General features: G+C 38.2%; 1 protein-coding gene across 12 annotated transcripts in view; it reads right to left on the reverse strand.

Annotated features, from left to right (window-relative positions):
* Window positions 1–17,871, reverse strand: part of HUWE1 (HECT, UBA and WWE domain containing E3 ubiquitin protein ligase 1) — a 179,513-nt gene that overhangs the window by 57,800 nt on the left and 103,842 nt on the right. For 11 of the 12 annotated variants that reach the window (XM_066249119.1, XM_066249128.1, XM_066249122.1 and 8 more), the window contains 6 exons: window positions 12,007–12,064; window positions 10,800–10,976; window positions 7,715–7,960; window positions 6,053–6,186; window positions 5,195–5,289; window positions 2,268–2,459 (listed from right to left, as the gene is read on the reverse strand). In XM_066249119.1, coding sequence (XP_066105216.1) covers window positions 2,268–2,459; window positions 5,195–5,289; window positions 6,053–6,186; window positions 7,715–7,960; window positions 10,800–10,976; window positions 12,007–12,064 — 902 coding nt within the window. The remainder of the gene's footprint in view (window positions 1–2,267; window positions 2,460–5,194; window positions 5,290–6,052; window positions 6,187–7,714; window positions 7,961–10,799; window positions 10,977–12,006; window positions 12,065–17,871) is intronic. The other variant, XM_066249123.1, reaches the window with a different exon arrangement.

The raw sequence follows: 17,871 nt of genomic DNA on the forward strand, positions 1-17,871 counted from the left end.
ATTTTTCAGTATACTGCAGAATTTTAATAATTAGTTTATGTGTGCCATGAGATTAAAAAGGTTGAAAATTGATGGTATACTGTTGGAACAAAACAGTAGAATCCAAATAAACATGTTAAAAAAATGTATAGAAAAAGAAAGTGTCTATACATATTTTGGTGCTAATTTGCCTCTCTTTTTTATTTTTCTTTTTTTTTTTTCATTTTTCTGAAGCTGGAAACAGGGAGAGACAGTCAGACAGACTCCCGCATGCGCCCGACCGGGATCCACCCGGCACGCCCACCAGGGGCGACACTCTGCCCACCAGGGGGCGATGCTCTGCCCATCCAGGGCGTCGCCATGTTGCGACCAGAGCCACTCTAGCGCCTGGGGCAGAGGCCACAGAGCCATCCCCAGCGCCCGGGCCATCTTTGCTCCAATGGAGCCTTGGCTGCGGGAGGGGAAGAGAGAGACAGAGAGGAAAGCGCAGCGGAGGGGTGGAGAAGCAAATGGGCGCTTCTCCTGTGTGCCCTGGCCGGGAATCAAACCCGGGTCCTCCGCACGCTAGGCCGACGCTCTACCGCTGAGCCAACCGGCCAGGGCTAATTTGCCTCTCTTAAAATATTTCTCTGTACTTGATACTTGCATTACCTGGCTAGAGGTTGACTATGCCCAGATTCTGAAAATCTGATGTATCTAAACTTTAAGTTCACACTTTTTCACCCCCACCTTCAGTTGAACAGACAGCCAAGTGGTTCAAATGTAATCAGCAAGGCCAGCAACCACAAATAAACAGACATCAGAAACCACCAACTAGACCCACACAGACACCCCATAATACTCTAAGGTCAGAGTAGTCCAAGAGGCTTAACAAAGAAAAGGGAGGAATACACGAGCCATCTTCTTGTTTCTCCTTCAATTTGGCATAGTAGTGATAGACTTTCAAATTAAAACAAAAGGAGTAGAAATAACTTAGAACAGAATATACAATTCAAGGGGTTTTAAAATAACAAATGGAAACACCAAAGGCCATTTTCTGTTTGTTTTAGGGCAGAGCTGCAGATTCCCAAGAGTTGCATCTTCACTTTCCTCTACATCAGCGGTTCTCAACCTGTGGGTCGTGCAACCCCAGGGTCGAACGAGCCACAGGTTGAGAACCGCTGCTCTACATTAAGGTGTCAGAAACTTGTAAATACTGAGGAACACTAAAAAATAGACCCCCCCAAAACACTGATATTACATTAAGGGGCAAAAGATGGTAAAGACATATTAGCACACATCTTTAACGTGGTCTTGTATCATGGTAATGCACTCTCCACAGAGTTGCTAAAGTGACTTTGTCAAGTTAAATAACCATGTCACTTGCTATATTTAAGGGACAGAGAAAGAAAGAGGAGACTGGGTGGAATAACAAGACAGGTAAACTGGAAACAAGAGTTTATTACTACAAAAGTCAAGAAAAGACCATTTCAAGAAGGAGGTGGTAGGTCAATTGTCATGCTGCAGAGATGTGACAAGGAGACTGAGACATATACCATAAAATTAGCAATGAGGAGGTCGTAGGTACCTTCGTAATACATTTTAGTGGAACTGGTGGAAGCAGAAGCCATCTGCAGTTGAAGAATGGATAGGAGAGGAATTAAAGATAGAGGGCGCCCTGGCCGGTTGGCTCAGCGGTAGAGCGTCGGCCTAGCGTGCGGAGGACCCGGGTTCGATTCCCGGCCAGGGCACACAGGAGAAGCGCCCATTTGCTTCTCCGCCCCTCCGCCGCGCTTTCCTCTCTGTCTCTCTCTTCCCCTCCCGCAGCCAAGGCTCCATTGGAGCAAAGATGGCCCGGGCGCTGGGGATAGCTCTGTGGCCTCTGCCTCAGGCGCTAGAGTGGCTCTGGTCGCAACATGGCGACGCCCAGTATGGGCAGAGCATCGCCCCCTGGTGGGCAGAGTGTCGCCCCTGGTGGGCATGCCGGGTGGATCCCGGTCGGGCACATGCGGGAGTCTGTCTGACTGTCTCTCCCTGTTTCCAGCTTCAGAAAAATCAAAAAAAAAAAAAAAAAAAAAAAAAAAAAGATAGAGGGGGGCAGATGGTTTTCAGGGAGCGATGTGCTTATCTCTGTATCCCTAGTAATTAGTACAGACCCTATCACATAGCAGACATTCAATAAAGTACACATAAAAATTAAACACCAAAGTTTTAAACTTCTTTAAAAGAAACAACAATTTGTCTGAGGACTGCTTAAGGCTCTCTGAAAGCCAGAAAAGGGAGTAGAAAAAGGAAAGTAAATAACTCACCTGACAATAAAGGCTTGATTTGCTTAATTCTGGCAGCCATGGCAGGTGTGATTTTAGATTTTCCCTTAGAGTCTGAAGTAGTAGGTTCGTCTGTCTCCATAGGAGCCAATGTGTCACCATCAAGTCCAATGCCTTCCAACAAGCCCTGGGTAGAAGCATCCATGCTTCCAGCTGTTGCATCCTGTTCCCCATCTGCAGACATAAGAGGGGAACAATAAGACCACGTTGAGGCAAGCACTTACCTGGTTGGTTGCTTGTTTTGAAGAGTCCCAAGAAAGAGCTACCTATGAGTTTGTTACTCTTTATATGTTCATGACTTCCTTGGACATAGATAAAAGTGAAGAGTTTACCAGGGGGAGGCGGATATGGGGGATGGAGTGGGGAAAAGGGAGCTAAGAGGGACAAATATATGATGACAAAAATGATTTGACTTTGGGTGATGGGTATACAACATCATCAACAATTCAAATGCTATAGAAGTATTTACCTAAAGCCTTTGTACTCTTATTGATCAATGTCGCCCCATTAAATTTAATTTTCTGAATAAAAAATAAATTTAAAAAAAGGTCCATGACTTCCTAAATCTGAAAAGAAACAAAACAAAACAAAACAAATCTCTCTCTCTCTCGGGTGTATGTGTACTCTTTGATGTAAGAATTGGCTTTAGGCACACTTTATAAAATACATCACCTAATTTTCTGGAAAAACTATGTAAAAATGGAGTCATCTTTGTTAAATATGTGAAAGACACTGCTAGGAAAAAAATATATATCTGGATTGTTAGGCAAGGCAATTCTTTGAGAGTGAGTCTAATTTTGTTCTTAGTTCTTAGTAAATTATTCTTTCCTGGAGTTAAATTTGACATAGATTGACTAAATTTGATATTCTGATTTTTAGTTTGGTCCATTTTCTCAAAAATCAACCTTGTTAGAGGTGTGTACCTATTTTATTAATTCTGTATCCTTTCTCATAATGTCATATCAGTCCTTACCTTATCTGTTGTTTCACAAGTTACGTCTTTTTTTTTAATTTACTTTTTTTGTTTTGTTTTTCTTTTTATTTATTCATTTTGGAGAGGAGAGAGAGAGAGAGAGAGAGAGAGAGAAAGAGAGAGAGAGAGAGAGAAAGGGGGAGGAGCAGGAAACATCAACTCCCATATGTGTCTTGACAAGTGCAGGGTTTCAAATCAGCGACCTCAGTGTTCCAGGTTGACGCTTTATCCACTGCGCCACCACAGGTCAGGCCAAGTTATGTCTTTCTTTATTGGTTCTTTAGTAACTTCAGTACAATTTTCAAGCATATCTGATAGGTTTGCATACAAACAATTATCTCATTTTAACAGTTTATCAAAGGTACTTCCTCCCTGATAGAGAATTTAGGAGTAAAAAAACTTTTTTAAAAAGCTTCTTTTATAAATTTTAGGTTACATTAGGGTCAGAAAATTGTGTATAATTTCTGTTTATTGAAATTTGGAACATTTATTGTGCTATAAGATAAAAACTATTTCTAAAACAGTACTGTTCAATAGAAATATGTGAGCCATATATATTTTAAAATTTCTAGTATACACATTAAAATGTAAAGAGAAACAGGTATAACTTTTTAATATACCATTTAATCCAATATAATAAAAGTTATTTCAACAGGTAATCATATATAAATTAAGATTTTACATTTTATACTATTTAAAAATAATATCTATTTTATTCTTTATAGCACATCTCAGTCAAGACATTACATTTTCATTAAAATAACTGATAGGTTTATATTTCATTCAATTTAGTTGAAAAAAGTAGATTTACACACCCAAGTTGTTTCAAACATACTTAAAAATCTTCCAACAACTGAACAGGGCAACAGCTGTTATATTTAAATTAATAAAAATTAAAAATTCAGTTTTCTCCAACCTATGATTTTGTCTTAACTAGATCTGCAACAACCTTATTTCCAAATAAAGTAATATTATGAGGTACTGGAGGGTATATTTCAACTCATAATACCTTCCCCTTAAGAAGAAAGAAAAAAAAAAGAGGAAGAGACAGAGTGAGAAAGGGAAGGAAGAAAGGGGGTAAGGGAGAATAAAAGAGGGAGAAAAATTCATTTTTTTTAGTTGTACCAGCCACATTATCCGTCATACATGATTAGTGGCTAACATATTGAACAGTGTGATTCTAAAGTGTTACACAGCTACTTAAAAATTATTTATCATTTTTAACCTATGAAATTAAGTTTCTGAAAAATAAGCATACAAAAAATTAAAGTCTCATCATACCCTTTGATACAGTAATTTCTAGGAATCAATCTTAAGACTTGCATAAAAATACACACAAAGATGGTCATTTTTCAAAACAGCATATTATAAACTTAACAGGAATTCATTGTACCTTTACATGGCACTTAAGTGAAAACAGATCTATAACATATTACATCTAACTTTAACTATGTTAATAAAATATATCCTCAGAGGAAAAGATAAGGCAGACACTTTCAAAATATTCTTTCTGTGGTACAAATATGGGTGGTTCTTCTTTATACTACATCTTCTAATTTTTACCATTGTGTGTATATATTTTTATACAAAAAACGAGTAAACTGTTGCCCTGCTGGGTAGCTTAGTTGGATAGAGCGCCGTCCTGAAACACTAAGGTTGCGAGTTCGATCCCCAGTTAGGGCACATACAAGAATCAATCAATGAATGCATAAATGAGTGGAACAACCAGTCGGTGTTTCTCTTTCTCCCTTCCTCTCTCTCTCTAAAAATCAATAAAAAAAGTAAAAAGTTTAATTTTAAAGTAATTAAAAATCAATGAAAGAAAAAAAGGAGGACTATAGATGATAGAGAGCTAACAAAATTTTCACAAAAGACCTATCTATAAAGTCAGATAAAACTTAAGAGAATGACTGAGATTTTCGTTTCTTGGAGTTACCTGATCTTTTTCCGCCCTGGGTCGTACCTGCCTTCTCATCCTTTGGAACCAGTTTCTGCATGTCCGCCTGGCCGAATTCACACCCAGATGGTAGGCTGCAATAAGAGAAAGAGTGAGCCAAAAAACCTGGACAGTTCATCTCTTATGTTGTGCTTAGTCTCTAGCCTTGCTTGGTTGATACTATCTATGCCTTTCTGTAGCAGATTAAGTTAACCTAACAGAATAACTTCAATAATCAAATTCCTGAGGTAGCACTCCACAAGGTTTCCAACTCAACTTTTCAATCAGGCTATCAACAGGACCAAATTTTAAACACCCACCATGTTGAAACTCCATATTTGGGATATCAGATCAAAGATGCACAAGATTACTTTTGTAAGCAAGTCTCCAGGCTGGTAAGTAGGAAGGACAATGCTACAGATCAAATGTTTATGCCCCCCTCAAAATTTCTATATTTAAATCCTAATGTCCAATGTGATGACATTATTAGGAAAGGCTGCTTAAGTCATAAGGATAGAACCCTTACAAAATGGGACTAGCATCTTTAGTCCTTTCTCCCATGCAAAGATATAGTAAGAAATCTGTGACCTGGAAGAGGGGTCTATGCCCAACCATACTGGCTGGCACCATGATCTCAGATTTGTAGCCTCCAGAACTGAGCAATACATTTCTGCTGCTTACAAGGACCCAGTTTGCATTTGTTGTTGTTGTAGCAGTCCAAAAGGACTAAGGAAGCCTCTGGACTCTTCACTACACACCCTTCTATCCTTGACTGAAGGTAATACTCCAGGCTCACTGAGCTTAGTTCTCTGTTAGGAAAGAAAACAGAGATAACAAAAGAGATGATTATTCCCTTACCTGTTTGGGGTACACAGGGAGAGGAGGACAGTGCTTTCCCACACCAGAGAACAGTATAGCTGGCTCAGTTTGCTCAGAACACTCAGACCCAACTGAGAGCCCCACTGGTTTACGGAGATGGAACGAATTTCACTCTGCAACCAAAGTAAAAAGAAGTTGATCTTTGGAGTGCTCTCTAAATAATTATATTCAAAATCAACTTTGAGCCATTTAAAAAGGATGAGAAATTCTATTTTCCCTTCCGTGTTATTTTCATAGTTGTCTATTTCATCAAAATTTCTACATTTAAGATCATAGTTCCATAAGGCATTCTATTACAATATTTATAATTTGCCTCTAACATCCATTCTCATTGCCTTTTGTAAAGGGAAAGACAGCAGCCATAGACAACTCTGTTTTTCCAAATCAAAGAAACAGTTTTGTAGATTCATTGACAGTTCTTTAATTTTTTTTAAGGTGGTGAGAGGCATGCTATTATTTCCCTCTTCTTCTTTTTTTTTACAGAGACAGAGAGAGAGAGGGATAGATAGGGACAGACATAAAGGAACGGAGAGAAATGAGAAGCATCAATTATCAGTTTTTCGTTGCAACACCTTAGTTGTTCATTGATTGCTTTCTCATATGTTCCTTGATCGTGGGGCTACAGCAGACCGAGTAACCCCTTGCTCAAGCCAGCGACCTTGGGTCCAAACTGGTGAGCTTTGCTCAAACCAGATGAGCCTGCACTCAAGCTGGCGACCTCAGGGTCTCGAACCTGGGTGCTCCGCATCCCAGTCTGACGCTCTATCCACTGTGCCACTGCCTGGTCAGGCTATTTCCCTCTTCTTTATTTCAATAAATATTTAGATTTATGCAATTCTTTATATTAAACATTTTGTTTTAATTTTATTTCATTTAATAAAGAAAAATCAGTAAAAACGAATCTCTAACCTTTGTTAGGTAGTCTATTTTCTAAATAGTTTATAACTGCTTTGCTTTTCATTTGATTTGATTCAATTTTAGTCCTGCTCAACAGCATAAAGTAGGGCTACTAAAATATTTTACCACTGATCTTTAGAATTGATTACTTGAGAACTAAAGGTAGTAAAACTGAGCACACAAATAAAGCCACCTTTTTGGAATCACAGGAGGTACCTCACATGGATTGCAGGCATAGGGTTTGATATTTAGGAAATCTTTAGTAATCTATTAATTACCATTGACTTAAATAGTCTGTGGTCAAACTTCCTTCTTGCCATCACATTATCAGGCCTTCACTCATTTGGAAAAAGATTAGGAAGTAATAGGCCAGATGAGCACCCAATTGAGGATTGGCTGCTATAAAGTTTAACTATACACCCTATCCAGCTGGCCTATATGAATGCTACATAAGTGTCTGTTATTTATACCAGCTTCTTTTACTCTCAAAATGGTCCAGTTCACAAAACAAATTATATGGTCACCAACTTCTAATGAAAAAAATACTTAGGGAAAATAAAACTAGTTAGCAACCTGAAGCATAGACCTAAGTCCCCCACAGAAAAAAAAAAATCTTACCCTAAAACTGTTCTTTCAGCATCTAGCCCAGGTTGAACTGCTAAGTACAGTAAGATTCCAGGTATATGCCCTAGGTATTTCACTGGCTTTAAATCATAACGTGCTTACCACTAAGATAATTCTTACCTGTCCAACTCTGCAAGTATGAACAAACATCATGATGTAGGCATGGGCAGCAGTGAGTGCATGCAGCAGAGGCGTGGCCTGAGCTGAGAGAGTAGCATCAGCAACATTGCCAGCACAAGCCAGTTCTCGCAACAGCACTGAGCCCCCAGGAGATTCAATTGGGCGGTGTAAGGGCTCCAAAGAGGAGAGGATGGAGTCCAACTGAAGCAGACCCTCCTGGAGGACTTTGGGTTCATGTGACAGTGTCTGAAACAAGAACAATAAGACAAGTCTTACAATTTCAGAGTTGGCCATGGTCTCCTTACTTGGTAAATGGTGGAACCAAAATATGAATTTCATAGGTATGACATACCTCAACACCTCCTTCTAAAGCAACACATAACTTTTCTCAAATGAGAGGCTTTCAAATATGGTAAGCCAATCGTATTTAAAAGCTTGGGATAACCAAAATGGAATACTCTCATAGCCAGGACTCCATGATGTAAGATGAATTCCTAATTTTGCTCAATTGGGAACAATTTTAGGTAAGGTTCCAAAGCATGGAAGTGAACCACTATTACAACTATTTTTTTCTTCCCCACAATAAGAGAGACTACTTAAGGATAGGCACCAGCAAGTCAGGTTGTTTTATGAGACAACTCAAGGATTACATAGCACCTATAATTTCTTTTTGAGTCTTCAGAAAAATATGATATAGTAAAATACTATCATATGTCATTCAAATATGTGAGAACTTATCTGCCTTTCCTATGGCTTTAAATAATTCTATCCATTCTAAGAAGTAGGATAAAGATAAAACAGCACTTTCCCATCTTAGTTATAAATTAGCATTCAATTAAATACTCATGAAGAGTAAAGCAAAATAAAACATCAAATGCACAAATCATAATTAAGGCTCTTTCCAAGTTCACAAGTAACTGGATTTGATTTTTAGCAGAAATTACTTATTACTGCACAACCAAACTAATAAAAGAGCTTCATAGATTTAAAGCAATCCTTATAAAAAACACAAAAACCTAATGGCTTTTAAAAAAATATAGAAATATCTCTTTTTAAATTCATATAAGAGTCTTAAGAGACCCCAAACGAGGTATGACTATCTTGAAAAAGAACAAAGTTGGAGGTTTCACACTTCCCGATTCCCAAATAAGGATAGGACAGTCTTTTCAACAAACAGTGCTAGAAAAACTGAATATCCACATGCAAAATAATGAAGTTGGACCTTCCCTTACACCATATTAAAAAATTACTCAAAATAGATCAAAGACCTAAATGTAAGAGCTGAAACTATAAAACACTTAGAGGTAGCTGTAGGATAGGTATGACCTATACAACATTGAATTTGGCAATGACTTCTCAACTATGACACCAAAAGCACAGGCAACAGAAGTTAAAAAAAAAACTATATATATCAGATGTCTTCAAAACTAAAGCCTTTTTATGCACCAAACTAAACTATCAACAGTGAAAAGCTAACCCATAGAATAGGAGAAAATAATCACAAATACTTTATCTAATAAAGGACTAATATACGAAATATTTAAAGAACTACAACTCAACAACCAAAAACAACCCCTTTAAAAATGGACACAGGACCTGAATAGACAGTTCTTCAAAGGAGATACTCGAATAAGCCAATAAGCACATGAAAAGATGTTCAACATCATTAATTAGGGAGAAGCAAATCAAAACAATGATCTCATTTCACACTCATTGGGTTGGCTACTATCCAAACCCTAGAAAATAGTAAGTGTTAAGGATGTGGAGAAATTGAAATGCTTGTGTAGTGCTAGTTGAAATGTGAAATGTGAAGCTGCCGTGGAGAACAGTGAAGCAGTTCCTCAAAAAATTAAAATCAGAACCACCCTATGAATTCAGCAATGCTACTTCTGGGTATATATCCAAAAGAACTGAAAACCAGGTCTCATGTATGATCTCATTTTTATGTGGAATCTAAAGAAGTCAAATGCACATAACCAGAGAAAAGAACAATGGTTGTCAGGGGCTGGAGGGAAATGTGGATACATTGGTCAAAGGATACAAACTTTCAGTTTTAAGATGAATATCTACTACAGATCTACTGTATAGCCTGGTGGCTATAGTTTATAATAATGTATTATATACTTCAAATTTGCTAAGAGTAGATCCTAGGTGTCCTCACCACACAAAAAAGCAGTCTTGAAAAATTCAAACGCCCATGTTCATAGCAGCATTAATTCATAACAGCCAATAGGTGGAAGCAAACCGAATGTTTATCAATGAATGAATATACATAATAAATGTGGTTTGTATACAGAACGGAGTATATCCAGCCTTACAAAGGAATTATGACATATGCTACAACATGAATGGATCTTAAAGACATTATGCTAAGCAAAATAAGCCAGCCACAGAAGGACAAATACTGTATGAAGTGCATTTTACATGAGGTACCTATAATGGTCAGTCATGGAGACAGAAAATAGAATGGTGGTTTCTAGGCACTGGGAAGGAGAGGGGGATGAGAAGCCGCTTAACGGGTCTAGAATTCCAGTTTCCCAAGATGAAGGAAGTTCAGGCGATGGGCTGCACAACGATGTAAATGTTCTTACCACTACTGGACTGTACACTTAAAACTGGCTCAACTGGTAAATACGTCACATGTATTTTACCACTTTTAAAATAAAGAGATTTCACATTTTGGTAAAATTTGAGATCAATTATGCTTCAAATTCATGACTATCAAGTTTGAAAATGGAAAATAAAAGGCTAAATAATACACCACATTGTGTTAAAAGCATCTATGACAAACGACACACTAATAAAACCAGCTCCAAAGTTTTCTTGGAGATAGTCCTTTCCAATGAGCTCAAATGTTAGAACTATACACCAACACAGGAACAAAGAACAAACACTTCAACTTCCCAATGAGAAATAATGTGGCGCATTATCACTCAGAAAATGTCACTTGTAGTACATAACCACTAATTTCATCTTTTATTTTTTTAGTTGAAGGTAAAGGGAAACCACAGCAGAAATTCATAGATAAAAGTACTGCAATAAACTTCTAAAAGGAAATGAAAATATTTGGCCAGATGCTTCTTACCAATATGGATTTGCAGACACCTGCAACAGCCTGACAAGCTGCAGATGTGGGAAAGTCAATGGGCAGATTGGGAAGACCCAAAATGGTAACCAAAGGCAAGAGTCCTTTCTGAGTCACAAATTCCTGGCAGTGGTCATCTGTTGTATTGTTGCTCAGAATAGATTCCACAAATTTCATCTAAGTAATAAAAAATTTTAAAAAATAGTTAAGAGCCTAACTCTTGGAACTAAAAGGCCAGCTTGGAGTAAGAAAAGGGGTAGTTTTGCAGTCACGAAATCAGTATTTTCTAGAATATAAAAAACTTTAGGCAAACAGGTAAATATATGCACACACACACACACACACACACGCCCTAAACACCCAGGAAATAAAAAACAATTACAAGATCGTTTCAGTCTACCTTTTCAGCAACACACAAAGTCATATAATTTGAGAACACAGAGAGGTTAAATGACTTGCTCAGGGCCACACTATGAACTAGTGGCAGAATCGAGTCTAATCTCTTAGTTTCTTCATTTAGTGCTCTTTGCATGAAAATGTGTTGCCTCTCCATGGAAGCAAACACCATGGATACTTTCCCTCAAATATGCTCATAATGCAAATTAAACCTAGAACTCTGGAAAAATGATTCAGACCAAATAAAGTATTTTGTGAGGGCAAGAAAGTAAAATGTAGGCAATAAATACCTAGGCATAAGAGAAACAATCTCTGGAAGTCTTGGAAGCGCTTAATATGCTAGAACAAATGCTAAGTGGGCTTTCCCTTATAGGCTAATAATTCTGGGAAAATTCAAACTCTTCACTAGTTCCTGTGAGACACACAGGAAGTTAAAAGAAGAGACCACATTAATTTTTTTAAAGGAGAAGTTAATGGGAAAAAATGGCAAACAATGAGAAACACATATGTGAACACATTCAAAGAACATAATAAATACTGAATTGGCCTAACAAAGTCCACCCTTCTAGTTTGGATTCCAACAGGGAATGATAACAACCTACAGAAAATTGGGAATATCCAAAAAAAGGGAGTGCTGACCAATTTCTGGCAAACAATTCTCAGAGAACAAGGTTTACACATCTTTCCTCACTTCTTCACATTTTAGGGGCTCCAGTTAAAAGAAACAGATTAAATCACTGGACTATTTGGTAACCCCATACATCCAGAAAATCCCAAACCTTTACTTATTTGGCCCTACCATGAATCTTACCACATTAAGGATGTAATCCATGAGGGGAATAGGAATACGTTCCTCAGTACCAACGACCCTGTTAAGGGAGAAAAGAGGGAGTTACACAGAAATTCACAATACCAGTGTAAGAGAAAAAAGTGAGGAGAGGGAAAGAGCATGAAAGCCTAGGTCCTTTTCTAAGTTAGACTTAGAGCCTTTAGTGTATATATCTATAGATATATAGATATATAGCTCAGGGGGGGAAAAAAGAGCTGAAATAAATTCTGTAGCTAGCTTTCCCAGCATGACTAGATTTAGAAAAACCAAGAAAGTAAAAACGAAGCCTTCACAAACTCATCATTTGTACATATCAAAAGAACCCAATCTTAGGCCACTACCATAAGAGGAATTCATCAATATGAAAATGTTAAAAATAAGCAAGTTTAATTAAGAGACTATTAAAAACATTTACTTGAAGAAAGAGCCTAGACAAAGAAACAAATTCAAAAAGTTTACCATGTTCTTGTATCAGGTTTGAAGTCATAAAGAACAGGAAATGAAATTTAATTTTGCTCAAAAATCCCATTCTTAGAACGATAAACCATTCAGAACAAAGCTGGTCAAAGATGAAGCCAACAACCAAGCCCTCCTTCCCTAACAATCAGTGCTTCTGTCATAACAGTTCCTGAACTATCCAAAAACTGATGCTTCAATGCTGCACTACAGATGAAAAGGCTACAATGCCATAGCCATAAAAGATGCAGCCTTTCACTACATCCTGCCATTTGCAAGAAATAAACGGGGAAAACCCCAGAGTATACGGAAATGAAACAAAATCTACCTTAAGATAAACCCTATGTAGTGACAGAGTCAAATAAGGAGCACTTTGGCTACAGGCTCTTGAAACAGATTTTGGGGGAAAAAGAGGAGAAAAAAGGAAGAGGTAGTGGGAGAAAGACAAGAAAAGTTAGCAAGAAGCTAGTATTTCTCGTCTCTGAACAAGATAAGATGGGAACAAAGGTTTGCTAGGAACAAAGACATTTGGCAGCAAAATCTAAACTAGGTAAAGAGAGTGGAAAGGAATAAAAAATGTTTGGGTAGAATGCTGTGAACGTGCTCAGTGAGGAATGAGGGAAGGAACTTTGCACAAAGGGGGAGCCCAAAAGCCAGGAGTGGAATGATTCCATGGGAGAACTGCAAATATTTCCTTAACTATAAAGTTCCCCCTGGGGAACCGCTGCAGCATTCATTCCCTGCTACTTACACCGATGTATTTATCTACCCAAGTTGGGTTTCACTTCTTTGGAAAGAACCTAGAAATCCATCTCTACAGCTAAGGGGCACAGGTGTGGCTCTAGCCTATTGAGACATCCGTCCCCTTTGCCATAAGCCAAATACAGTGTGTCCGTAAAGTCATGGTGCACTTTTGACCGGTCACAGGAAAGCAACAAAAGATGATAGAAACTTGAAATCTGCACCAAATAAAAGGAAAACCCTCCCAGTTTCTGTAGGATGATGTAGCAGCATGTGCGCATGCGCAGATGATGACGTTAACACCGTGTATACAGCGGAGCAGCCCACGGCCATGCCAGTCGAGATGTGGACGGTACAGAGGAAAGTTCAGTGTGTTCTGTGGCTCGCTAAATTCAAATCTGTGACCAAAGTGCAATGTGAATATTGGCATGTTTATAACGAAGCGCCACCACATAGGAATAATATTACTCGGTGGGATAAGCAGTTGAAGGAAACCGGCAGTTTAGTGGAGAAACCCCGTTCTGGTAGGCCATCAGTCAGTGACGAGTCTGTAGAGGCTATACGGGATAGCTACCTAAGGAGCCCTAAAAAAATCTGTGCGTGAGCCCACATCGAACTGCACTGAATAGGTATGAAACTGGGATGGTTTTCCTTTTATTTGGTGTAGATTTCATATTTCTATCATTTTTTGTTGCTTTCCTGTGACCAGTCAAAAGTGCACCATGACTTTATGGACACACTGTATAATGGTAAAGAGCCAAAGCAATACCATGAAATGGGACCCAGGTACTTCCTAAATACAAGTCTGAGAGAACAAGAGAGAAAACAAACCAACTGATGTTCTTAATCCAACTCCATGAGCGAACTTGTTCGGAAACCACTTTTCTTCCTACCCTTATCTTTTGGCATCCAGGCCCAGGATGTCATATATAAATAATAAAAATGATCAGCTCTCTGCAGTGGAAATCCTCCTACCAAATGGTTTTAAGAAAAGTCATTCTAATCTTAACCTTATAAGAAACTATGACTCAGCATTTTTGGGAAAAAAAAATAAAAAGAACTGCATTCCCAAGATGAATGAAATAATTGACCTTAACGTCCTGTCTTTCTCCCTCTCCGAAACATGCGCACATTCCCAAGCTCAATTTCTCAATTTCACTCCGGTCAGTTTTACATGTGTACTTATGGTGATGAATCCCTTAATCAGAGGTAAAGGAGGATTCCAAATGAGTGCCATATTATAATGTATAATACAACAGACCTCACAGTTTTCTGAGGGGGTGGGTGGGAAAAATCATGTCTCTTCTAGCTCTTGAGGAAACACAACTGCCTTGGCAAATAAGCCCTCCCAGTGGGCCACAATTCAGGTAAAACCTGCTTATTTGCATCTGCTGCCTTTAAAGCCTAGACAGCTGCTATTCAAGTTCCCAAGAACACATGGATTTATGTAATCTATATATTTCAAGTTGTTCAAGATAGGCTTAGGTTTAAGTTAGGCAATGTAAATGGAATTCACACACACACACACACTCCCTCTCTCTCTCTCTCTCTCTCTCTCTCCCTCTCCCATGCTCCCCCAATTAAAACCCCTGTTTACTGGCAAGTACATTCATTCCCAATAATATCAGTTGTGCTGAGAACAAACAATTCGAATGCAGAAGGGGCCAAAAGACCAGTATTTAGAAACACTTCTGATGAGTGCCTTTCACTATGTAGAACAGAACTCTGTTTGTAGGGAGACTGCAGTGCCTAGGTTTCCTAACTGCAGATCTCTAGCACAAAATCATATGACAATATCAAATACAAACATTTTTAAATACTAGTTGTGGATTTTGGGGAAAAAATAATAACACTCTTAGCCTGGAAAAAAATGAAACTTAGAAGTCAGCAGGGGAATGAATAAACACACTGTAGTATATTCATATAATAGACTATTCAACAAAGAAACGAATGCTGATAGATGCAACAAGAATCTGAAAAACACTGAGCAACAGACACCAGGTACAAGAAAGAAAGTACATATATCAGATGATACTCATATAAGACTCCATTTATCTTATTTATATGATGTTCTAGTATAGGCAAACTTATTCTATGATAGAAATGAATAGCTGCCCCATTTTAGGGTGGGGAAATAAAATCTGTGCAGTTCACTGTCTAGAAATTGTATCTCAATAAAAAATTTACTCTATATAATTAAGGCATTGGAAAACAGACTAGGACATGGGAGACAGGAATTTGGGGAGTCCCACTGAACAGTTTTGTATTTGGAGGCAGGTATGAAAAAGACTTTTGGGGTGGCATACACTGCAAATTTTTCTAAGCCTCTTCCCACACTGGCAGAAAGTATATAATGACTTACCATAACAACTGCCCAAGATAACCCTTTCATATGTTGTAATTTTCAAAGTGAACTTGAGTTTGATAGTCTCTTGCTTTCCCTTCTAGCCCTAATAATTCATGTAATGACCCAACTGAAGCTTCTAAAGGTGGCAGAAGTGGAAAAGTATGTATGTACCAACTTTTGCTAAGACACTTACCCCTGTTTCTCCGACATCCCCCCAAAATAAGACCTAGTGCGTCTTTAGGAGCAAAAATTAATATAAGACACTGTCTTATTTTCGGGGAAACACCGTAGGTATGTTATGTAGATGAGCTAGTGACCAACACCCACATGATGCAGAGAAAAACATCAATACCATGGAATACAACTACTATAGTCCTTTGCAGCTTTGAAGCTACATACAACTAACACTATGATAGAGTATTAATGTTGTGGGTTTAGATTTTTTTTCCATCTCTACATTCTCATTCATGTTTCATTAGGGCCAACTCTCTTGACATTTAAGACTCAAGAAAATCATTAATCTAATGCTTTTGATTATTTTCATCAACCTACTAAATAAACATTTATTGAATGATTATGGACTATATACAAAGTGACTGGGATACACTTTTTTTTTTTAAGAGAGAAATGAGAAGCATCAACTCATAGTTACAGCACTTTAGTTGTTCACTGATAGCTTCTTATATGTGCCTTTACCAGGGCGGGAGCTCCAGCTGAACCAGAAAAACCATGCTCAAGCCAGTGACCTTGGGATCTTGTTGATGATCCCTCTTTCAAGCTGGATGAGACTGTGCTTAAGCCACTGACCTCAGGGTTTCAAACTTGGGACCTCAGCATACCAGGTCAACATTCTATCCACTGAACCACTACTACCCACACTGGGGCACATTGTTGAATGAGACACTGTACCTTCCTGAAGGAGAATATAGATTAGAAGGGGGAAATCATTAGAATATATGAGTAATTTTACAAAACTGTTGAGAGGACACAAAAGACCAATATCCTATTCGGAGGTAAAAGAAAAAGCTCCTTATACAAATAAGACATTTGAGCTGGCCTTGCAGAATTTGGTAGGTGAAAAAGGAGATAAGATGATTTGGGGATGGGAGGGGGTAAATATGGATAGAACACATTCACAAACAGTATCCTAAGAAAGTCATGGAGAATGAAGACATGAAGGGTTTCAGAAAATGTCAGTATACCATGATGGTTTGAAATCTGGGCATGTTAGATCTAAGGTATCTATAAAATAATCCAGGTAGAAAACAAGTTGTGTGCAGATGAATGTATACAGCTTGACTTAAAACCAGCATCTGTCCCCCCATGTTTAAGAAATCCTATCCCAGCAGGCTGGCTGACAGTCAAGGGTATGGGAAGGAAACACTTAAGATTCTGACTCCTTTACAAACAGTCCTGCTTTCTTTTAGGGCACTCCCCCTTCCAGAAATTTAATCAAAACAAGATGCTGCTAGAATACAGGTAAGATTGCCTACTTAGACAAGGGTAAGAAGCCCTCTCTTAAAAACAAAACCTCCCAAAAATTCATACCAATAGGCTCAACACTTTCCAGTGTTCCAAAAGGCACACTGGTTTTGGAGTCTAGGACTTAGCTCCTGCTATCTACTCCACTATAGTCTTCTCTTAAGTACCAAGCTCAAACCCATTCATATCCATTTCTAAAATGCTCATGCTTCTCTCAGAACTACGTATCTGTACACCAAAAGAGCACTATTAAAAGAATGGATGCATAACTGTCCAGAGGGATCATACCTACTTCTAGCAAGAAGGCGATTTCTCATTTATAGCTGTGTTAGGTGGACTATCCACTACCAGCCAACAGTTTTTCAATTTTTAGGTTCAACACACCTCAAATAAACAGAAGTAAGAAAGGAAATCTACTGAGCCTGGTTAGATCATATAGTACATTCCAAAGCCTTCTCATTTATCTGGAATAAACATAGTAGACAAACAAAAACAGTCAGTGCAACAAAAAACCTCTGTAACTCCTAAGGGCTTCTTTGGAGACAGGCTTAAAAATGCAAAGTGTTCTATATGTGCTCACATATGGAAACAAACTGTCAACGATGTGGAATACCACATCAACAAAGAAAATAGGACCTCTGAGGAAAGACCACCAACTTATACTAAATTCTGATTCAATTTCACAAACAACTTTTAAGAAAGATAGCTTGCTAAGGTAACCAATACTTTAATTAAATACCAAAGCACATATCATATACAATGGTCAAAGATCAAACAAACAAAAATCTATAAACTCTTAGGGTCAGAAGAACCTTACAATG

The sequence above is a fragment of the Saccopteryx bilineata genome, chromosome X (assembly GCF_036850765.1).
Source record: "Saccopteryx bilineata isolate mSacBil1 chromosome X, mSacBil1_pri_phased_curated, whole genome shotgun sequence".
Classification (NCBI taxonomy): Eukaryota; Metazoa; Chordata; class Mammalia; order Chiroptera; family Emballonuridae; genus Saccopteryx; species Saccopteryx bilineata.